This window comes from Alternaria arborescens, assembly GCF_004154835.1.
Source record: "Alternaria arborescens strain FERA 675 chromosome Unknown contig_11, whole genome shotgun sequence".
Taxonomy (NCBI): Eukaryota; Fungi; Ascomycota; class Dothideomycetes; order Pleosporales; family Pleosporaceae; genus Alternaria; species Alternaria arborescens.
In genome coordinates, this window is record NW_021167866.1 from 54,945 (window position 1) to 77,694 (window position 22,750).

The window sequence follows — 22,750 nt, forward strand, 5'->3', positions numbered from 1 at the left end:
CTATAAAACCTTCAGCCACACTTATGGACCCCTACTTTTCGCAGTCTCGACCTCCATCCTTGCTTTTGGATTGTTCTAAGCCGTTCTGGTCATGCAAATCAAACCCTTGAAGAGATCGGATACGACACTCAGCGACGATACTGAGCTTGCGAACATCACATACAACGACAAGTATGTTGTCGTGTATGACTTTGGGGGCGTCGGTATGTTCTGTGTGATCACGCCCTCGAGGCGGCTGGCTGACAACCGCTAGATGCCGATGTCGCCATTGCGGAGTGCAAGACGTTGTTGCATGATCTAGAGGCTGCAGGCCTCAATACTGAGGTGCGCCCGGGCTATGACCAAACATTGCTGGTATTTGTGCAAGCGCCTAGAGACCTGCTTGGCAACACCGTTTACAAATCCCGGTACGTGGAGCTGTCCATGGACTATTTGCCCCAGCACAAAGCTTACTGGTAATCTTTACAGAGTCAAAGACTGGCTGTATGCTATCACCAAGAATCATCCTGGCGGTACTGCAAAGACTGTAGTCAGCGCAGCTTTCGAAGCCGAGGACCTGCTGTCAATGTATCACCTCGTCAACTGGCGCAAGGAGCTTGGAGGAGCAGGTATCACTCCAGGATTTCCTCCATGGGAAAATGTGACTTCCATCTTCCCATTGCACAACCAAGGTGCGAACCGCGCATTGCTGGCGCATCTGAGCACACGTGTGTTCTTGGAACCAGCAGACCTAGATCGTATCCGTGATCTGTGGGGCGCCAAAGTTGCCTTCTACTTCGCCTTCATTCAGACTTACTTCCGTTCTTTGGCATTTCCGTGTGCTGCTGGCATATTTGCTTGGGCATTCCTACCAAAATACTCTCTCTTCTTTGCACTGCTCATTGGTGTCTGGTGCACAGTGTTCTTGGAGTATTGGAAGATTAAGCAAACCGACCTTGCTATTCGATGGAACACACGAGGAGTAGGTGATCTCAAGGTGAACCGCCCACAATTCCGTTACGAGCAAGAGATTATCGATTCAGCCGGGAGGGTACGACATGTATTTCCCAGGTGGAAGAGGATTGTGCGGCAGCTCGTCGTCGTACCATTCGTCCTCATTAGTGCTTTGTTCCTTGGAATTCTTATCGCTTTTGTCTTCACTATTGAGACATTCATCGGCGAGGCATACGAAGGTCCCTACAAGTTCTATTTGGTAAGTACACTGCCGAACGTTGCTGAATAAACCTAATTGCGATCTAGGAATACTTGCCTACTGTTCTTCTCGCCGTCTTCTTACCATATGCGACAAACTTCCTGGAAGACATTGCTACTGCATTGACAGAATACGAGAACCATCGAACAGCTGATCATTACGAAATGTCGCTGACACAGAAGATTTTTGTGCTCAACTCGATCACAAATTACCTGCCAATACTTCTCACGGCATTCGTCTACGTACCTTTCAGCGGAAAAGTTGTACCGTTATTGCAGAACGTTATCGATGCGACACTAGGCGCGCAAAACAGGTCGAAGACAGTATTCAAAGCTGATCCTGACCGGCTGCGCAATGAAGTCATAGCACTCACCGTTACTGGACAGGTGTCAGGCGCAATAGAGGAACTTGCGCTGCCCTGGTTGAAGACGCAATTAAAGCAATGGTGGCGCGACCGACAAGCTAAAAGAGCGCATAACCGGAGCAGCGACTCATACGTAGGACCAATGGAAGAAGATCCTGCGGAGTCTCGTTTTCTGCGCCGCACAAGGAGGCAAGCGTTAAGGCCACCATACAATGTACAGGAAGACATTGCAGAAATGGTCATTCAGTTCGGTTACCTTGCACTCTTTAGCCCCGTGTGGCCTCTGGTACCAATTGGCTTTTTTATCAACAACTGGATCGAGTTACGGTCCGACTTTCTGAAGATCTGCGTTGAACATCAGCGTCCTCACGCGACACGTAGCGACGGCATCGGACCATGGGTAGCTAGTCTAGAGTCGTTGACATGGCTGGGCAGTGTTAGCAGTGCTGCCATCGTTCACATGTTCGGTACCCAGCGATTCCTTGGCGAGTATCTTGGCTTGAGTACATGGGCTAGTCTACCGGTCACCATCCTTATTTCAGAGCATATCTTTATGGGTTTTAGAGCTGCTGTACGATTCGCATTATCCAGGATTGGCTCTGAGCAAACGCGGAAGGAGAGAGCTGAGCGGTATGCGAGGAGAAAGAAGCACCTGGATGAGCTTGAGGCCACCGCAGAGAAGAAGTCACATCTTGATGTGACCGAGCGGGAGAGGCGGAAGAGTGTTCGCATCAACGCAGCCGACATCTTCTGGACCAAACAGGCGGACACGGGTGCAAGCGCGGACGCAGGCGTTAGTATCATCAAGGCGTTGAAGACCGCGCAGCAGGATAGCATCCTTACTGGGCGAGAAAACAAGATGGACTGAAGTGCAGTGTTAGGATAGGTTGACAAAGAGCTTTTTCATTCTCTCCGTGTATGTACAAATTCCCCAACCACCAATCAAAAAGATATATACAGAATTTCACACCATCAATGGCATGCGACAGGCTTACTTGAGAGCAGCAAGAACAGTGTTGTAAGCAGTCTTGGCGTTGTAGTTGGAGTCGAACAGGAGCGGGTTGCCCTGAGGCCTCCAGGAGTCGGAGTCGCGGACACCCCAGACGGTGATACCAACACAGTTGCTCTGGTTCAAGCAAGCCTTGACAACGTTGGTCCAGTCGGATTGCTGGGCGTTCTGGATGTCGACCTCGGTGAGCGCACACTCGGGAGCTGCTCCGCAAAGTGCGGCCATGGCAGCTGGGGCGTTGGCACCCTGGCCAGATTGCAAGTGACCTTGAGAACCGATACCGTCGATAGGGATGCCGGCGGCGATCCACTTCTTGACGTTCCTGACCATGGCCTGGGTCTTCGCGTAGGAAGCTTGGTCCAGGCTGAGCATTTGTTAGTATGATAACATTCCGCATGAGAAGTTGTGCTTACTTGTAGTCGTTGATGTAACGCTTCGCGGACGGGTCCGCAGCCTTGGCTGCCTCAAAGGCAATACGAACAAAGTCCTCGCCGAGGACGTTGTAGAAGACACTGGCACGGAAGTTGCCGTTCTCCTCGAACTGATGGATAGTCAGTACCTGTGCTGGGTGTACTCTCCCCACGAGTATGTACGTACCATCTCGTTGATGACATCCCAGGCGTAGACCTGGCCCTTGTAGCGGCCCATCAAAGAGCTGATGTGGTTCTGCATGACAGTGGTCAAGGTGGCCTTGTCCCTGATGGAAGAAACCCAGCTGGGCAGCTGCGAGTGCCACACGGTGGTGTGACCGCGGAGGAGCTTGCCGTTGTCCTTTGCGAACTTGGCGGTCTGGTCGGCAGTGCCGAAGTTGAACGAACCACGCGAGGGTTCAGTGGCATCCCACTTCATGCTATCCAGCAGTCAGCTCTGCATACATTTTGCTTCGGGGCTCCATGAGACTCACGAGTTCTCGGGTGTGATTTGACCGAAGTTCGCCTTGATGATGGCACCGTTCTTTCCACTGTTGAAGCGGCCTGGGTCGGAGCAGGTACCAAAGTACTTCCTGCCCTTTGCCTTCATCGCAGCATCGATGCTCTGAGCAGCCTGGCGCTCATCGAGGAAGGCTTCGGGCTCAGCGAAAGGCGCAGCCGAAACCAGCGCGGTGGCGGACAAGATGGTGATGAGAGAAAGCTTCATGGTGAATTCGAGTTATCGAGACTGTTACTTGACTTGGAGACTGTAGAGAACGTTGGTGGCCGGATACCTCAATATTTTGTCAAGCCTCAGCCTACTTATACCAAATCCCCAATTCCCTCGGCCCTATCCAGATATTGCAGACCAGATTAGCGATGTCTCCACCCTCCCTCTCATTACGAACAATATCCATATACCATACCGACCTCGGTTCCTCCTGCGCATCCACCGCCACCAGTATGGGGAAGAGTGCATTAGCTCCAGGACAATTACCCACACGCAGCAAGCTGCGGAAGATTAATCTAATGCGCCACGGTGTATGCAGGTGGTCGATCAGCCTTTACCCAAAGCGCACCCTTTGCCTCCCCAATGCAGTATAAACGACGAAACAAAGCTGTTTCACATTAATCTAAATGAAGCTTCCGGCGCCGGTTCTTGTCATCCTTAGCACCGTCCTAATGTTCTTTACAGCCAGCTTGGCACCTTTAATCGCGGTTAAATGCAATGTGCCACAACAACCGATCCCTGCATACACGCTAGGGAGTTGCGTCACGGGAACGTGGTTCTAATCCTTTGGGATCTGATATGAGTCTTGGGCGTATTGCCGGTGCCAAAAGGTGTTCACTGAGGATTTGGGTGCCTCTATTCGTGGAGAATACAGATTGATGAACGTGGGGCGGTAAGCGATTACGCGCCGTTAGGGGCACTTCATCCGCTGTGGAGTCAGATATGGGGAGCATATCCGGGGAAGGACTAGATTAGGTTGTGCCTTCTATCCGGGGAAGACAGGTTCTCAAGGGCTTGGTGTTGCGCTGACCTGGTACGTTCGTCGTCGTTCATCACATGCAATCACATTCATAACAGCCTCGAGTAACATACCATGTCAGTCATCTGCATGTTTTTGTTGTGAGGTGTGGTCTAAAGGTGGCAAAATATTTGTTCTTACATGTGTAATGAGCCTCGGTCATTTGAGGAAAAAAGCATCTTCATATTACACTACATCACAGCCAACAGCTCAAAGATGAATAGCTTCTCCGAGCTATAACTTCGAGGAAGATATGGGTCGGCTGATTAGGAGGCAAACAATACTCCCGGAAGTGTTCTTCCCATGTTATTCCTATTCTCCCTGTCCCTTTATCACCTTGCATACAACCGTTGACGCTTCCTCGACATTCGAATTCTTTTTTTTTCTTCACAGAGCGACAGCCCTGTACGTTGTGGAAAATCATGTTTCTGTAAGATTCGATTTTACGAGGGCGCACCGTGTAAAAACTGCAATAGGAGATATGGTTGTTGAACAATTCACGTTCTCCACGTAAGGATGTGTCTGCTCATCAGATCTCATCGGTTTAAGCAGAGGCACTCTTTACCGCCAATTGGAACCTGTCATAGCGACGGAAGATCTAATCTGGGCTTTCGGACTATAATCCCAGGATAATTAGATGGCCTTTGCACCCACTCGCTTCTCTCGCATAAACCGATTGACCAACCTGTGACTAAAAGGTTTTGAGAGAGCGGGTGATGATCGTTGTATGCATAGCTCGTGGGCACCTTATTCTACTCGTGTCCGTTTTCGAGCTCGAGTTCTCGATGAAATTCAATAGGCGCAACGTCATCGAGTAGCTGTGGATATGGGTTATTTCGAAGGTCACTTAACTCTCGAGGTCATCTCGGAATTAGTGGGCGACTCGAGATGGGTGTATGCGTGATCTACGGTGGATTCGAAGAGAAAACGAAACATATACACCATGATTCCAAATTCTTAGAGTGAGAATGGCTGTCTAGGGTATCGTGAAAACCTGCTTGGAGCTTGACTCTGCGTAGGTGAGCGAAAGAGCTACACTGACCAATTGGCACTTGTTCTGGTTCAAGATAGCGATTATGCCACCCACTCATTATTCTCGATTCTACTGTAGATTTGTTCTCGATATCGTAAGGTAGGTTGAGTAATAGCCTCGGTCTGCACGGCAACCATTTTGCGCTGGACATTCTTGATGAAGGGTCTTGGTCGTCGACGATAGATGTTAGTGAATCTGTGATGTTCTTAGGTTAGATGTCTGTTGTGTTATGACGATCTAGAATGTAGCACATGAGTATCAGTACGAAGGGGGACGGCGGATGTATTGTCGCAACGGCGCAATACAACTAAGCCTAATGTAGCATTTCACAATCAACTTCGTAGTGAGTCCAAGATAGAGATCATCAGTCTGTGCACAATTACCAAAATTCTTCTTTATTCATTGGCGGTGCCAAGACAACAGCAAGACAAAGTTTTTGAAACATTTCGAATTCGTTATTCATTCATGATACACCTATCCAAACAGAAACCAGGAGATAGTCTAGTCACCCCAATCATTAATCTATCTGCTGACTATTAGCCTTGTCCTCATCGTGATGATGTTGTACGTACACACATTTATTTATCACTCGAGACCTAAATCCAAACGCCTAACCACTGCTGCAAGTGCATCCTTTCCTCTTGGCAGGATCCACGCTTGGCCAACCCACACAGATAGCGCCTCCTGAGCATACCCGGCCGCTAACACCACAGTTGTCTTTGGCGCAGGGTCCAGAGTAGCCCTGGGGAAGAGGATCGGGCATAGCGACAGCGACGCTAGCGAGGAAGGTAGCCATGATGATAGAGAAGCGCATATTGGCGATGTGAGGTTGAAGAGGAAATCGATTGGAGTAGTAGTTGTGATGTCGTTGGTGTCGTGGTGAAGTTGGGCAGCTTTATAGGAGAGAGGACGGCAGAATCTGGAAAACTCGGTGTCCGTAGTACAGTAATCGCGCAGGTGTCGTATGCTGCTCCTGAATGGGCAATGGGAGGGTGTTCGATTAGAGGTGCGATTGAATTGTGAAGTAAGACTTTGATGTGTTGTAAGCTGAGTTCGGGATGGGGCGTTTACCCTTCCTTCTTATACACTCATGTCAAACCTCAAGTGACGTGTTTAGTCTTTTGACACAATACTCAAAACATGTTCACGAGACCAGAAACAGGAAATGTGGGTATTCGATCGCTAGTCGATAAGACCCTAGTGGGAAAGGTCCAAGAATGAAAAGAGATGCAGGCGGGGATTGCCCTCCGCGACTCCGCTTGGGATGACGCACATCGCGTCGCTGGAGCGTGGAGTCGTATCATGGGTCACCGGAAACAGGCGTTTTGTTTGGCTGCTTCGACAGGGCAGCCCTAGATTTTCACAGTGCGGCTCTAATCCGGGACGATCTAAGGCCTTGAAGTCAATTGTCTTTGCGTGCCACGGACTTGGCTCCTTGGCTGGCAGTGGGCGGTAAGCCGATAACGTGTAGATCGTAGGCAGTGCTTGAGTAATCTGGCTATGAATATATCCACTGCGGTATTTTTCGTAACAGCCTTACGCGTTTGTCTCACGCAAAGAATGGCGATGCTCTTGGTGGGGTTCAAGGTACTGTTGATGATCTTTCCTATGGTGTTGAAGCCGGACTCGTGTGTAGATTGCCGAGAGGATCCCGGAGTCACGCAGATCCCAAGAAAGCCAAGATTATGCCTTAATTGCGATGCAACACTCAAATGTTCTTGTAATACGTAGGTGGATTTAGGGGGTGCATGTTGAGAGTTGGTGAATAGATGAAACGCGGTTGTGTATACAGAATGTACATGCGAATGTACATGCTGAGAGGCCTGGCACATCTTGGAGCATCGTCATAGCCGGCTCAGCATATGTGGGGTAGATGGCAGTGCATGCTTGGGGAGAGTAAGAATAGATGAAGAGAGGCCGACTGAATAACAAGAAGCAAGACACTGACTAGGGGGAGATGAATGCATCCTCACGATGCTCGGTTTCGCAGGTGTAGAGTGACAGAGAGATGGTTGGTTGTCGACAATAGAGCATGTGCTTTACGCGTCGGGTAACGCGTGCCTGCCTTATCTCCGAGCTTCAGGCATCACTCGACCCCATCTTCCCCACCATCAGCCAACACCATCACGAACACCTAGATGTCCACTCCACAAGTGCAAGTACAGTATGACGAACAACAATGACAATAATCGACGCGATCACACCCGACCCGAAGACAACCCCTTCATCGCCTTCCGCCGCTTCGCTGATTCCCAGGTCTCGTCGCTCCTCAACACCGTCTTCACGCTTCCCGCCACCATCGCGAACTACAACAACGCGCATCACGCACGCGAGCAATGTCTTTTTGGCAAGGCCGACGAACGGCAGTGTGCCAAGCTTCGCGACATTGAAGCTGACATTGCCGAGCTGCGAAATGAAGGCCGAGAGTTGTTCAGGGTTGGCGATGTCCAGGCTGTGTTGCGCAATAGTGAAACCCTCATGAAGCTCGATCGCAAAGCTGATGACATAAGAAGAGAGATACTTGGCGATGCAACAAAGAGCGAGGAGCCGCAGATCACACGACAGAACGATGCTGGCCTCGTTGAAAGGGTGGCCAACGAGAAGGGTCAGGAGTGGGGATGGTCGTGGGACTGGGGCTTTCCTCGACCTTTTGACAACGAAAACAGGGGCTCATCGGCAGCCTCTGAAGAAGACGGGGCCAGGGAGTGGATGCAATTAGAAACATTGCTGCGGATGCAGGCAGAAGCGAGAAGACTGGCCGAGGATTTCAAGGACAAGGCTTGGGACGATCCTGTGACGGACGTCGCAAAGTTCGACAACTACAACGAATCTCGCCCAGAAGACGGGAAGCCCTATGTGTGGACATGGTCCAAATCCTGGCAATGGCCGCCGCCAGCAGATGCATCGCAGATCGATGACGCTGCCTATTCTCCGCGCGCACTCGAGCAGAACCGCGAGATGGACAAGGCCGGCGTGCCTTGGCAAGCGGCCTACGAAGATCTCCTACGAGCCGAACAGGCCGAATCTCCACACTGTATGAGGGGAAGCGAACGGAGAGCCTGGGGAAGAAGGAGGACACCACTGTTACAGGAGCGCAGTGAGACGCTCCAGGATAAACCAGAGACCAGTCATCCTAGCGGTGTGGCTGATGATACATCAGACAACTACTGGGTTCATGGTAAGATCCCCATTACGCAACGCCAGCTGGAAGAAACCATGGGTCGCGATGAGGAGCCAAGCTGCCCTCACCTTGCGACGAGCGACGAGCCGAGCTACGAATACAGCCACGATCATGAAGACCAGCACGATGATCCTCCCACGCCGAAGCAGGACCGGTTCCCCTACGCCGACACTGTCAGGCGTGACACATACAATACTGTTTTGGACGCAGCACATGGAAGAGATGAGGAAGCAGAGACTGAGATGGATGTGTACGAGCGTATGGACGCTGTGTCGCGAGGCCCAGCCTCAGCACCCGGGCCCACCTCGGTAGCATCTGCGATCGCTGAGCAGATGAACGAGGCGAAGCCTTCAATTCTTTCCACGCTTACGACGACCGAGCGAACTGTCGCATCTGATGGCTCCATAACAACCAAAGTGGTACTAAAGAAGCGGTTCGCCGATGGACGAGAAGAAAGCTCGGAGACTGTACACACCCAGCGCGGCCAAGGAAATGATCAACCGCCGCGCGATCCTTGGAAGGCGTTCCAAGATACGCAATCGGTACAGGCCGAGTCAAAGAATGGAGAAAAGAAGAAGGGCAGCGGCTGGTTCTGGTCCAGCTAGCTTGGCCATGCTGATAAATGATCTCTGCAGGTATATCTGAAGCTAGAATGCATTTCAAGGTGATGGCGACATGACTTTTCTGGCTTGAGCACGTTGCTCACAAGCTTCGCTCGTTCTTTTTGTTGATCTTCAAGGCCATGTTTGCATGTTTGGAAATTTTTGGATATATAGCTGCGCATACCCCTCTCAATCAAATACAGCCTTGCTTTCTCGTAAAGACGACACCTTATTCATGTGCACTGACTCCAACCTGACAACAGGACGTTTAACAGATCTCGCTTGTCACGGCTCTCAATCTCGATCTCCATAGCTGGAACAAGTTCACCTGAACAGGGTTTCATAGAATTCATTATCAAAGTCAAGAAACAATTATCAAGGCGAGATGGCTATCGTCACTGGATCAGACACCATCCTACTATGTTGCGATACCGCAACGCTCTTACTCCTCTCCTTTACACTCATCGTATCGGGAATAATAGTGTTTGCCCTAGAGATTCCGTCATCCCATCCATCCCCGCCTTGCTCCGCCTTCTCTAGGCCCCATACACCATCCGCAATCGCCCTTGCTTTGTACTTGATGATTAAGCCTACGGTGACAGGTCCAAAGATCGTGTTGAGCACAATGGACCATACGGCGGTGATGAAGGCTTCCTTCGACAAATACGGCGTGTTATTGAGGCCGATCTGCACAACAAGGAGGCCGATTTCGCCGCGCGCTACCATTGCGGAACCAAGGAGCATGGCTGGCCAGAAGGTGGACGTGAAACATTCCCGGATCGACATACCAGGTGGTCTGCGCAGGATGGTAGCGAAGGGTATCACGAGGCCGACAACAACTTTGGAGATCAACATAAGCAGTGTGTAGACAAAGCCTTTCCAGAATGCCTCCGCGGTCCAGAGATCGAGGAACGGGATGGCGAACCCGATGGAGGCGAAGAAGAGAGGTTGCAAGAGGTATTTCACCACATCGAGGAAGTACTTCTCAAATGTGTGCATGAATGTAGGGCAGATTGCGGGTTCGCCTGCATCGTCGTATTCGGTGGCCTCGGCGATGGAGCGAGCTTCTGCCTCTTCTGCCTCTTCGCGAGAAGGTGGATGGAAAGGGCCAGTTGGGTGCTTGGATGGGAGGTATGTGAGGAATGCTCCAGCCATGAAGGACCCGTAAAGGACAGAAGTCCCACCGAAGCCAGTAATGCTAAGAAAAGCACATAGAACAAAGATCATGACGATGACGTTAACGACATGACGCTTGCGTGTTTTTGGAAGACGCGGCTCGACGAATTTTCGGTATAGAGGTGCTATCACCCATTTGTTGAGGACTGGGGTGAGTATGGCCAGAAGACCGGATACTAGTGTAGGGCGTCCGATGAGCCAGCCTAGATTGGGAGAATTCTCACCTCCTAGGGCTCCTAGTTGACCGATTACACTGATAGGTGTTAATGGTCTAGTAGCATTGTCAAGTATTGGGTATCTTACCTGGCCATGACCAGTCCAGAGACATCATCGAATACAGCCGCACTGACTAGAACAGTGCCAACTCGGGTATCCGCAAAGCTGATCTCCTTGGAGCTTTTCCCCAGCACCACGAATGTTGTTCCAAGAGAAGTGACTGAGAGCGCAGCACCCACGATAAAAGTCTCGATTGCGCCGTAGCCGAAACCGACATACAACAAAGCATATGTAAGTCCGATCGGAGCAACGACCCCTATCGTCGCAGCGATAGCAGACAGTCCAAAGTTGGCTTTGAGCAGGTCCAGCCGCACAGCCAGGGCGCCCTCAAAGATAATGAGAACAAGACCAATATATCCGAGAGCAATGAAGGCCTCCTGCCACGCGATTGGTATGATCTCACCACCGATGGGAAGTCCGTAGATTAGACCGACTATGATCTGCCCTATGAGACCGGCGCGGAATACACGGTTGGAAAGCCATTCGCCAAAGGAAAGCCAAAAGAAGAACGACACGAGGACGAGAATTTGAATAACTTGTACGTGTCAGTATGTGTTGTACCACTTAGAATCTTGAAAAGCTCACTGTTCGGCTCATGATACTGCAAAAAGCCTTCTGTGGTTGGAGGGGAAGTGTCGCCTGCCATGATTGTGATTTATCTTAGTTGAGTAATGTTGCGAAGTCCGCTTGCCTATTCCAGGCTTTGCATGGCTTCCTTTACATCTTTAAACGAGCCTGCAGTCGCCTTATCATGCCGCTCCAACACATGTTTCGCATCTCATAGTCTGAGGTCTTGGGGATACATGTGGCGCCCAGCCAAGCAACTGCGCGGATGCGGGCCCGTTATCTGGGTTGAGGCAACAGGAGCTCGTACGTGCGAGTGAGTCAGTGACATCTCGACTCTCAGCCTTGAAGATGCCTGCTCGCTACGGGTTTCTTCTCTTATCCGTCGGAGTATGAGGCTATACCTGTGATGGGCGGCAACTTGGCGTTTCCGCTCCGCGCTTGGCTTGACTATGAAACCACATCTCCGCCTTGAGTCTAAACAGCAATTGTCGGAGGCGAATACCAAGTATTGGGAAGTGGGTCAAATTCGGTTGTGACGGATGTGTTCTGAGTCAGTCGTGGGGAAGATTGGGGATGTTCGACGTTAGGAATACTCATGTCTCCTGTCACTTTACCAAATCCCAGGGTCCCGCCTGGCCTCAGCGAAATTTTTTGTTCGGGAAAGTCACATCCTGTCTAGTAAGACAATCTCTGGAACACCTGAGAGTGTTAGGCGCGCCAATCTTGTCGTTAGTTACATGATACGTTGAGCGCCCGGATGGTGCTCTTATTGTACAATTCACGTCTACAGGTTATCGGTAAGATGCAGGGTGGAAAGGGATGGTTGAGAAACAAACGATCCATATTCAAGAGGGTAGCTATGGCGTCGCGTGATATGAGGTTGGAGGCAGGTGAAGGGTGTCGCGTCCTACATCTGAACGACTTGAAGCCAGAGCTCTAGCCTTGGTCGATCTGAGAAAGCAGATGATGCAATGGTTCAAATTCGAGCATAATGGCAGAGCATGAGATGAGTGACGCTGATGACGTGTGCCTAAGTCAGCAGAGAGGGCTGAGAACTCTCCCAAGACGCGACGCGACATGGGGCCGGAAGGCTAGTCCGCAATCGGCAGAACACGTCTTCTAGTTCTCGACCCCTCCAACCCCAGACCTTACGGGAGTCGTCTGCACCAGCCTATACGTATGCTTCCCTCCTCTGCGCCACCGTGGTCATCTATTTTTACGCTATGTCGCTCGTTGCAAGAGCGAACAGAAGCGCCGGCCGTCAGTCTCCGCCTTCTGCATCGCTGTGCCGCAATCTAATCCCGGACCCAAAGTAAAAGGCTCAACGTGTCAAAGTAGGCCGCTGAGATTGCCACAATCCCGAGATACTCTGGAAATCAGCTCAGTGCTCTCTGCGAACACCCTGACGTGTTTTGAAATCTTCTTCACTCTCGTTACGCAAGCAAGCAAACATGCGCGCCTTCTTCCTCCGAAACCTGCGACGCAAAAAGACCGAGCCGACCACTACGATCGCACCGAATCAAGACAGCGAACCAATGCCGAGACCTGTACTGCCGAGAAGCTCACCTCTTGATCAAAAGCAGTGTGTGTTATTCGGAAAGTTGTCGGCTGAAATACGACTCTTGGTCTACGAAAAGGTGCTCGCTGAGCCGCAGTGTTTGTTGCACTTCTTGCATGTTACCCCCACCAAAGGACGACCTGCCAAGCTAGGGCACTGGCGTTGTGAAGACGCAGCCATTCCATATCTCACCTGGCAGCATGTCTGTTTTGGGGTTTGGAATGAGGGGAGCACGCGCTGGTACCGCCCCGCATCAACCACCAATGGCGACCTTATATCTATGCTCATCACATGTCGTTTAATGTAAGCTTCCATCACAGGTCTCTCACCCCAGCTAAGTAAAGGGGCAGGTACTGTGAAGCTGTGGAAATCTTGTACAAGGCGAATCAGTTCAGCTTTAGAGGTGCTACAGGAGTGATGAGCTTTCGTACGCTCATAGCCCCAGACAGTTGGCACATGCTGCGCTACGTAAACGTATCAACGACTATTTTGACACCGATGAGGCGTTTCATGACACCCCGAGGCAGCTTTCCGAAAGAAAGTTATCTTGATTGGAAAGACGCTTGTTGCGCTCTAGCGAGTCTCGATCAACTGCGCTTGCTTCGGATCGAGATGACTATATGGGATCAGTTCCAGTATCATGATGCCAATGTCGGTACGCCAGATGATGAGTCACTGATCTTCATCTTCGAGGCGTTGAAGCAAGTGCGTGCGCAAGTCTATGAGGTCCAACTCAACATTGCCTTGCCCTTACAGGTCTTGGATGCACTTGGAGACCTTCCATTCGAAATGTCGCCGCTTAAGAAACTATATGACAGGGAAACTTTTCCTTTGTGAAATAAGGACTTCTGTCAACGCGCCATAGGCATCATGTACATCATGATCAATTTCAAGCCACACCTGCCCTCTTTACTATTCGGCCTTTGCTATCGATCTTGGCTTTGTTCTTGAGCAGCCAGGAGCCTATGGAGTAGTCAGTTTTTGCCCATGAGATAGGAGCCATATCACGTACCGCTCGCAAAGAGAGCTATGGTGTCGGCGTTGTTGTCTGGTGCGGCTTCTCCCCCAAGGTCATCTCCTTCACGGGCGAGTCGCAATGCCGCCTTCCAGCCATATGCAGGCGACGTGAAGAGACCAATAAGTCGGGTAGTAGACGGAACATCTGCGAGACCCTCTACCTCTACCATACCGTCGTTATATTCAGCATAAGCACCACGACCGTGTGTCATCTCATGTAAGAGGACCTTGTCCAAAAGATTGAAGGCATCTGGTTGCGACTAATTAGCCTCGGCGCGAAGTCGAGTCGTTCCACCACCTACCAATCTGTGTGAGACCGAACAGATTCCATTCAGCCATATTGATCATCGCCCTACCGATATTCGTCCTCCTTTGAGCGTCGTCAGAGAGCTTGAACTTCTTCTGCTTGATCCAGTCAACGAACCACGTGCACAGCTGGATCTGGGTGGGCTGTCTGCTTTCCATCGCTACGCCATTCCTCCAGGTAATGTCCTCGTCTTCCATCTCCGGGTTGAAGGTCACAGCTAGAGCGACTTTATCAAGATTTGTGCCTCCTCTACATTGTTGCTCTTTGAATTTCAGTTTGATACCATTTGCTATGCGTAATTAGTCTTTGTTCACGGAACAGTCAGGTGCCACATACTAGTATCTCGCCAAAGATCTTCCTCTCCCTCGACAGGCTTCCAGCGATCGAAATGGCAAAAAATGACCTAAGGCAGAGATTAGACCCTTCCTGGAATGCTGAAAGCGTTTTTCTTCGACCATACCACATCTTTCGGAAGTACACTGGCGTGACCAGTTACTTCGTTACGCATGTTGGTATTTATGTTTTGCAACACGCTGATAGTCTTTGCCATTTTGCCCTCTTCTACAAGCTTAGCAGGATCCACGCCGTCTTTCACGAACAGAAACCCTAGAAGTTCGAGCGCCTCGGCGTGTAAGGGAGGGGAGACCAGAATTCCATATGCATCGTAAGCTTTCTCGAAAGCCGACGTCATGGCATCCCGGATGTCCTGCGCAATGCCTTTGTCTTCACAAGATTGGTCAATCTTATATCCGGAAACATAGACTGGTATAAAGGCTTTGAGCAATAATGATGTCAAGAGTAGCGACCACATTTTGATAGTGGTTTCGCGGGTGCATGGTCACTTGTAATCAAGTCTTCGCGCAAGCCTTTTATATATGTGCAAAGCTCTTGTAAGCATCGTCACCGACGCAGCAGCGCCGCTATTATTTCACCCCAACGGGAAACTGTTCTCTTGCCAACCATCCAATATGCCGAGGAATATATCGGCATGGCTTCATGTGTTCATGCCTTGTAGTTCGGGTGAAAACCGAATAATCCGCTAATCATAGCCATTCTTCGCGAGGCGTAGTTCGCCAATTCCTCGGATAAGGGTAGCACAATCTCCTCTGCTACGCATACAACATGGAACATTCGGCCCCGGCCCCAAGAGCTCCCAGCATTGCAGCGAAATGGGTACGTTCCATCGCCCCAACCGCTTCCAATCTGCAGTACGCCACGTACCGAAAGGATGAAATCATTTTGAATACCGTGCCACGTTTCATGTTCACATTGATGAGTCAGAATACCTACATCATCGCCGCAATAGTCTCCATCGACCACTAGACGCAACAACTTCCCGCCCCGTCTGCGTACAAAGAACTGTGCCTCTCCGGGCGTCACGCTGCAATCTGGGTGACAGAAAGATGATATGGTGTCTTAACGGAGGAGTTGTATTGCCGAGGTCTAAGGCCATGACCTATCCATAAATAAGCTTGAGATCCGCCCTGGATGATTCACTATTGATCTACCCTTAATCAACATGCTTTCTCCTAGCTTTATAGCATTAGCACTTTACCTTAAGACAGCTGCGGCTCGGGCTTTGAGAACACCGATTGAAGCATCTCCGCTTGCAACAAAGGCACCCTCGCGTCGAGACGAAAGCGCAGCAATTCCAACGTTCACATTTGGCCCTGAGAGTGTGTACTTCCCAGCCGCGGTACGGATCAACTTATCCGTTATACTTACAGCGCTAACATCCATCCGTAGGCTACGAACTCTGAGCCTTCAGGCACAGAGATACAGGTGTATCCTACCGGGGTTCATGATACGATACCACCTGATGGGATCACTATCGCCTTCGGCCCTGGGATGCGCCAACAAGTTGAGGATGTGCGAACGCAGAGTTGCAACGACGGACAATCGGAGGGTTGTCGCAAGGCACTCAGTGATATACTGCAGAAGACCGAGGTATCTACTCATGTCAAGCGTTTCATTCCACTTGCCGCTTGGGCTTTTGGGGTTGCCCTGGCAGTTATCATCACCGAGGCAGTTTACATATACAACCATGAGCTAGGGAAGGAGATGGAATTCCGTCCAGAAGACCTCCGCCAGATCCACTCGATGGCAGGCGCTCAAGAGATCGCCATCGTGACCGCCTCGGACGCGACCGCTGTACCAACCACTTTGACATACCAACCACCTGCGACAAGTACAGCGACGTAAGTGGCATATGTTTAGTTACAACTTGTTTGATTCTGATTTGTTTTGCAGTAGCGTTATCAGCATCGAAACACTTACTGCAACGAGTAACGGTCACGAACCAGGAGACATTGTCTATCATATTCCTGAAAGAATGGCTGAGCGCATCCAGGACTTCTTGGGCATGACAGGTCTCCAAGAAACACAGCAGATCTGTCAAGGACAAAACTTGAAGCGCGCTGACCCCACTGAGGAGTGTGTACGGAACATCTTACGCCATGCCATGGATCTTGCTGACACAGGTCCTGAAAACCTTATGGCCTTGGCGCAGGCAAACAATCCGGTTGAACCCGTCGCAGGTCAATTCATTGGTTTCCCAATCCCCAGTATCTCCATAGGCGAATCTGTGGCTTTCGTTCAACTCTATCGTCAAGTTTTCAGTGCTACTGCACCAGTCCCTCAGGCGGATCAAAACTGGAACCCATCTGTTCTTACCAAGAGTGCACTCAGTCTTACCATAGCTGTACATGCATCCATGTTTGCTGGTCAAACATTAGCTGAATTAATCGTTAGTAAGAACGATATAATCAACGACCTCAAAGAGGAGGACTTAGCATGTGCCAAGGATCTCATTTGCACACTGAATAATTGTCAAGGGCAGAAAGAGTTGACTCACCCAATAACAGGGGTAGTGAGCGCAAAAGTACCTCTGACGCCGACATGTCTCACAGTAAGTCAATGATATGCCGCATAAACACGGAACTCAAGGTCTGACATGATCGTATCTAGCCCAAGAACCTCGGATGTAGATGCGGAATCGTGAACTATCCATACGTCTACGATGTGCCACAAGGATATATGGATGCGCAGTATGAATGGCTGGAAGAACTTTTCAAGTTAGCCGATACTTCAATACCAGAGCCCGATTGCAAAGACAACGTGGAACGGTTTGACAACCCCAGGGCGACTTTGAAAGGGTGAGAGAATTCCGGATTCACTTCTCACCAACTGTTACTGAATCTCATATAGATGGATCGAGAAAGCGTGTGCCGAGCACAGCAACCAGCTCAGTGAGGAATGGGTGTATAATTACTACGACACTCCTGGATTCGTTGGTGCTATCAGATGGGGAAGGTGGCCAGGTGGACTTCCTGACTGCTCATTCGATTGCAAGACCGTGTTCACGACATTTCTAGATTCAGAATGTAGGTCTGACATGTCAAATCTACAGAGTCTCGCTTACGTGGTTAATAGGTGTGAAGGGCGAAGGGTTCTCAAGCACTGGTGAGATCAAAACTGAATGTGGAACTGCATTATTATATGCGAGGTGGTCGGCATGAACGGATAATCCAAAGTGTTGCATTAGTGCAACATGGGTGACCGTTGCGGACATGTTGATTGAGTCTTATAAGTGGCGATTTAATGAATATACCAAAGTCAAGTTACCACAACAGTTCTGCACAAATCCTTTGGCTCTAAGCAAATCCTGGATTAAGCTTGTACTTCTCTATGACTAGATTTGGTCCATGTGGCCCGTACATGCATGGGTCTGCATCAGCCCAGAGAAGCCGCATCGTGTCGCCGAGGACAAACAAATGTCTCATGCTAAATTGACTGGATCGAAGGACATCGAGAAACGTTTCTTGCTGGTCCTATTTTACTTTACAAGTACTAGCAATGATAAAAGGCCACAGAATAGTTGCGATGCATGGTGAACCCAGTAGCTGCGAACAGTAGCTAAACAGCGTACCGACATAGTCCTGTATCGCGAGTATCACAGCAGTGTCCGCGACCGTCGTACCTGCTATAGCAGTCGCGAGGTCGATGTATAGTCCTTCCCGGAATGCCTCACCGGCCAGACGTGTGTGCTCTAGCATCTCCATATCCGACTCCAATTCAACTCGAGAGGATTGCATTTGCCAAGGTTTGGTTCGGCCGAGCAATTTATCGTATATCTTCCTGATCTTAGGAGACGGACATGTCATGCCGGAAAGCTCTGGGTCTAGCCGTTGCGATGCAAGTAGGCTCACTTCGGTAACAAGGCTGTATATCCCATCACAGCCGAACAAAAACGATGCAGAAGTGGAAGGTAATTCTGCAGCTGCTGTTGAGATGATGATATTTTCCCCTGGCAGTTAGCGGTCTTTTATAGCGCCATAAGGCGTGACATTGTTGGTGAGCGAAAGGAAATTATAAAGCCCAACAGTATGACCTAGAGCTCCTTCGATGAACGGACTTTACTAGCTAGAACAGAGTTAGCTTATGAGTGGGAGGGATATCTTGAGGGTGCTATAACTTCAGGGCAGCGCGCGGCCAAGGAACTTATCGATGCTCTCCAAGAGTAAGAGGGATGAGTAAGAGGGAATTGAGACGACTATGATGGTACTCAAATGGAAATGTCAAATTGACGAGCTTGGATGATTGGAGAGTAATGAAGAGGTCCTAATGGTATTGCCTAGGGGGTTCGTTAATGACGTCACATTACCTAGGTAGGCTAGAGACGCGCCTGTTACGCGTTGGTATGTATCAAGCATCCAAGTCCTCCAAACCCAATTCTTTCACCCAGCCACCTTCTAATATATCCTCACCTCCCTTTCCATTGCGCATTCTTGGTAAACGCGCAATTACGACGCGTTCATCATCATTGGCTGTCATGGACACTGTTTTATCCAATAGCGCGATTAGTCCTAGTAGATATCGAGCATATGCGCAGGCTATCAGTTTGCTCGAGCCTCATGAAATGCCGAAACCCACTGTGGCTGAAAGCTTTAGAACCAACCGATGGGAAACATGATTAACCTGCTACCAGTATATCCTCGCTGGCTGATCATTCCACTTTCTTTGCATGCATTGGGTTAGTTCGCCATCTCCAAGTTTGCATCGAGGATACAATACCTAGGTAACAACTGCACGCAGCTTGATACCAACATATCATATGGACCTTACTTTAGCTATCCAACTTGAGTGGACGAGGGGTATGGACGCTAGACCGCTTACGGGCAGCTTAGCGCCGAAACGACATTGCATATTGGATACAGCACAAACTGTTGCCTGTCTTGTCTTTACGTTTGCTGTCACACGTCGCGTACCGGAGAAAAGCACGCCCATCCAGTATGCGTTTTCGAAACCACACCCCTCTGATCACTCCTAAGGGACCGTGGTTGACCTCCTTAAATTGGGATCTATGCGCAACGGCTTCAGGCGAGATATGTACACCATTTCAACACTACGTCCGCGAGGGACGAGAACGAGCAAAGCCCTCACTCCACAGCTTCACAATATTTCTGCGCTTGCCTGTAGAGCTTCAGAATTATATATTGTCCTTCTGTGACCGCAAAGCACTCTGGCAGGTCATGCGATCATCCCCTTCAACACGCAAAGAGGCTGCGAAGCTCTTCTGGTCTAATCCCGCGGTACGTTTTGTCATCGATGGCCCTTGGCTTCTTTCGGGCGGATATCCCGGCATTACGTATGCAGATCTCGAGGCTTGCAAGTGTATGCGGTACTTGTATATTGAATTCTCTCATACATCGTCGAATCTCGGCAGTGAATGGCTTGACGGCGAGCAGCAGCACATTAACTTCCGAGACGACGTTGAAGGACTAGCGAGCAGCTATGAAGAACATCAGATCACTGAGTTTTGGAAGACACTTCGTCGACGTTTTCCCTGCGCTAAAGATGTTGTGCTGGGCGCTGAGGGTATCGATGAATCTGATGCAATAGTGTTTGAAGAGCTGATACAGATGGTCGGAAGATGTCCAGATGGTATTTCTGCACGCCTATCGCGCTTCTGTCCTGATTCGCCGCTTACATTTCGGCCCGTATCAAGGCAGCTATTCCAGCAAACCCACGCAGATAGTAGTCGATTTCCACTAGAGCTGACCAATGCATCATGGTCACCACAACTGGTTTTGCCTCCAATACAAAAGCGTTCTGGGCCAGTAGGTGCATATGAGCGTTGGCTTCATGATGGAGACCTCTACAACTACATACAGAACGCTCGTAAGCTTCTCCTGATACAGGCTATCGAAGCATACTATCTACACACTCTCCAGGCTGCATGCATCTGTCCCTTCCCCAATTGTGGCCGAAAATTCGAGGAACCAGGCCAATGGGCGTTACACTACGTTTCCAGCGACGATAGCATGCATGTTCTTGGTCAGCCTTCCCCTCCATGCGAGACGCTCTACGCTGCGTTCGCAGACCATGAGATACGTCTGAAACTCATACTGGACCGACATGAGGAATATTTGGACACGTTGCGAAAAGCATGGGGCGAAGAGGGAAGCGATCAGCGCTATATCGCCACACAAGAATTCTTAGAGCAGCTACGGGATGACCCGTTGTGTGCACGTCAGAAAGAACCAGAGGAAAGTCAAATTTGGTTTGAATATCAGCTCGCCATGAACGATGGGTGGCACAATTATCCAGACATGACCACAAGGCAGAGATGGGGGGTGAATAGAATATAGTCAGCATATTGAGAGTATCGCGATATCAAAGACTAGTACCGTCACAGAGCGATACACACTTGCGTCGATCAGCCCATGTTCTCGATTATCGTAACGAGATAATTTCACAACAAGGTCATCGATCTGCATAGAGAGTTGCGCGATCAGATCCACCAGTGCGCACGACAAGGAACATACATCTACTATCAGGACATTGTTTGCACCTTCAGTGCTGTCAACACACTATTTGTGGACTACGATGATATTACCGAGAAAGGTAGCATACTTCCGCTTTGGTAGCTACCAAGTATCTTCGTATCTTGTTAGAGAGCTCGTCGTGCGCTATCCCTCAAAAGAAGATGTGCGGCTTTGAGGTTCTCAATAGCATTTTTCAACCATCTCCTGTCATCGACTGTTCTCCCAAAGCGTGAACGAAGAACTTCGTCCACGAGTGCATGATCTGATGCTAGCACCCAACCGTAGTGCGTATCGATCTGCTGAACCTGCCTTTGCATATTTGCAGCTATCTTCGATATGCGTGCACCTGCAATCTGTTCTTCTCTTGTACCTGGAGTGGCTTGCATGAATTGGCTATAGAGTAGGTTGAGTTCCTCGAGACAGCTTAAAATCTTGCCTTTTATCTCGCTGATTGTGTCAACAAGATCCTCGAATTCTGAACTGGACTCCCCGTATGGCTCACGACTTGGGGTTTTTTGTCGCACTGTTGTTTCCAGATGTTGTCGCATATGATATCTCACTTATTAAGCCGAGTATACCAGGCGTGGAAAGAAGCTATGAAGATATGCTTAGTCTCTTGCGTTCATTGTGTGATGTCGAAAACTGTTACATCGCCTATTTCACCTTGCCCCATCGTTACGTATCTTGCTTCCTTCACTTGCTGCAAAGGCGATGGTAAGTGATATGGTAATTAGTATTAGACACAAACAATATTGTATATTCCCTGCTGATTCTTCGAAGCTGAAAGAATTACTTTACTTCCCAGCGCAGTCGGATACTCGTCAATCCTCTCAGTGTTCCTAGCAAGTAGTCTAACCGCTTCGTTCTTGTTCTCTCCAATTTTGTCCAGTTTCTTTGTCCTCTGATCTTCTCAGTGGACTGCTGTGAAGCAGATACGGATTACCAGCGTTGTTTCCATAACGGGACGTGACTATGTCGTGTTGCTCAGTGCGCTGATAGCCACACAGGAGCTGTGACCTCAGACTCTACAGTGTGACAGGCCTAGCATCGAGTCAGACCGTACGGCGGCTTTGGTACATAATCTGCAACACATGACAAGAACAAAGACGTACCTTCTTCACCGATACCTTAGCCTCTCAACCCTTATCAAGCACGAGCGCGGTGTGAAGTTTCTTTTGTGCCGCCGAACCACATTCCTCTAGAGCGATGCGTATCTCTACAAAGCAACGCGTGCGCCTGCCTGAAACAACAAACAACCATCATTTCTGCCGTCATGTCTACTCTGTACTCAACAACTCGATTAACACTCTTTTCGACCACCTTTTGGGAAGTTCTTCCCTCACATTACGACAAGATCATAACACGCTGGTCTAAGATTGCACACCTGCATCACGAAGCAAAGTCCGACATATTAGCCACTGACCGCGCTGATGCAGTGGCATCCCTCAAAGCGGAGTTAGAGATGCTGGACCGGGATGTGGAGGAGTACCGAAAGCTCGTGAACGGTGTTGATATTACTGATATTGCAGGCGTATACGTCGTGGGTGGCAGGCCACGACATCGCGCTTTGGAGATTGCGAAGGAGGACAAGAAGGATCTGGAAGAAAGCTTGCGCTTGGTGGAGGAGCATGTGAAGGAGATTAGGGTCGACATTGTGTACGGGTTTGAAGAGATGGTGCAGCCTTGATTTCTTTTCCCAATT

At 49.8% G+C, this 22,750-nt stretch overlaps 11 protein-coding genes across 11 annotated transcripts; 7 read left to right on the forward strand and 4 right to left on the reverse strand.

Moving 5' to 3' along the window:
• Positions 1–91: 91 nt before the first annotated feature.
• AA0111_g5438 (hypothetical protein) lies at positions 92–2,424 on the forward strand (the record flags this gene model as incomplete). The annotated part of the gene is made up of 4 exons (XM_028651548.1): positions 92–203; positions 254–407; positions 469–1,192; positions 1,240–2,424. 4 exons carry the CDS (start codon positions 92–94, stop codon positions 2,422–2,424), a joined length of 2,175 nt encoding a protein of 724 aa, XP_028506674.1.
• A 123-nt stretch (positions 2,425–2,547) lies between these two features.
• On the reverse strand, positions 2,548–3,702 carry AA0111_g5439 (Endo-1,4-beta-xylanase; the record flags this gene model as incomplete). Its single annotated transcript, XM_028651549.1, has 4 exons — positions 2,548–2,929; positions 2,979–3,106; positions 3,163–3,415; positions 3,470–3,702. 4 exons carry the CDS (start codon positions 3,700–3,702, stop codon positions 2,548–2,550), a joined length of 996 nt encoding a protein of 331 aa, XP_028506675.1.
• A 410-nt stretch (positions 3,703–4,112) lies between these two features.
• On the forward strand, positions 4,113–4,268 carry AA0111_g5440 (hypothetical protein; the record flags this gene model as incomplete). The annotated part of the gene is made up of 1 exon (XM_028651553.1): positions 4,113–4,268. The coding sequence occupies one exon, from the start codon at positions 4,113–4,115 to the stop codon at positions 4,266–4,268; it is 156 nt and encodes a 51-aa protein (XP_028506820.1).
• Positions 4,269–6,147: 1,879 nt separating this feature from the next.
• Positions 6,148–6,351, reverse strand: AA0111_g5441 (hypothetical protein; the record flags this gene model as incomplete). Its single annotated transcript, XM_028651554.1, has 1 exon — positions 6,148–6,351. One exon carries the CDS (start codon positions 6,349–6,351, stop codon positions 6,148–6,150), a length of 204 nt encoding a protein of 67 aa, XP_028506819.1.
• A 746-nt stretch (positions 6,352–7,097) lies between these two features.
• On the forward strand, positions 7,098–7,268 carry AA0111_g5442 (hypothetical protein; the record flags this gene model as incomplete). Its single annotated transcript, XM_028651555.1, has 1 exon — positions 7,098–7,268. One exon carries the CDS (start codon positions 7,098–7,100, stop codon positions 7,266–7,268), a length of 171 nt encoding a protein of 56 aa, XP_028506822.1.
• A 435-nt stretch (positions 7,269–7,703) lies between these two features.
• On the forward strand, positions 7,704–9,323 carry AA0111_g5443 (hypothetical protein; the record flags this gene model as incomplete). Its single annotated transcript, XM_028651556.1, has 1 exon — positions 7,704–9,323. One exon carries the CDS (start codon positions 7,704–7,706, stop codon positions 9,321–9,323), a length of 1,620 nt encoding a protein of 539 aa, XP_028506821.1.
• A 372-nt stretch (positions 9,324–9,695) lies between these two features.
• AA0111_g5444 (hypothetical protein) lies at positions 9,696–11,418 on the reverse strand (the record flags this gene model as incomplete). The annotated part of the gene is made up of 3 exons (XM_028651557.1): positions 9,696–10,749; positions 10,800–11,307; positions 11,358–11,418. The coding sequence occupies 3 exons, from the start codon at positions 11,416–11,418 to the stop codon at positions 9,696–9,698; spliced, it is 1,623 nt and encodes a 540-aa protein (XP_028506816.1).
• A 2,368-nt stretch (positions 11,419–13,786) lies between these two features.
• Positions 13,787–15,032, reverse strand: AA0111_g5445 (hypothetical protein; the record flags this gene model as incomplete). Its single annotated transcript, XM_028651558.1, has 5 exons — positions 13,787–13,860; positions 13,910–14,164; positions 14,217–14,510; positions 14,558–14,624; positions 14,682–15,032. 5 exons carry the CDS (start codon positions 15,030–15,032, stop codon positions 13,787–13,789), a joined length of 1,041 nt encoding a protein of 346 aa, XP_028506815.1.
• A 708-nt stretch (positions 15,033–15,740) lies between these two features.
• On the forward strand, positions 15,741–17,739 carry AA0111_g5446 (hypothetical protein; the record flags this gene model as incomplete). Its single annotated transcript, XM_028651559.1, has 6 exons — positions 15,741–15,917; positions 15,968–16,419; positions 16,472–17,129; positions 17,189–17,376; positions 17,429–17,604; positions 17,654–17,739. The coding sequence occupies 6 exons, from the start codon at positions 15,741–15,743 to the stop codon at positions 17,737–17,739; spliced, it is 1,737 nt and encodes a 578-aa protein (XP_028506818.1).
• Positions 17,740–19,752: 2,013 nt separating this feature from the next.
• Positions 19,753–20,871, forward strand: AA0111_g5447 (hypothetical protein; the record flags this gene model as incomplete). Its single annotated transcript, XM_028651560.1, has 1 exon — positions 19,753–20,871. One exon carries the CDS (start codon positions 19,753–19,755, stop codon positions 20,869–20,871), a length of 1,119 nt encoding a protein of 372 aa, XP_028506817.1.
• Positions 20,872–22,321: 1,450 nt separating this feature from the next.
• On the forward strand, positions 22,322–22,735 carry AA0111_g5448 (hypothetical protein; the record flags this gene model as incomplete). The annotated part of the gene is made up of 1 exon (XM_028651561.1): positions 22,322–22,735. One exon carries the CDS (start codon positions 22,322–22,324, stop codon positions 22,733–22,735), a length of 414 nt encoding a protein of 137 aa, XP_028506814.1.
• Between the last annotated feature and the right edge of the window lie 15 nt (positions 22,736–22,750).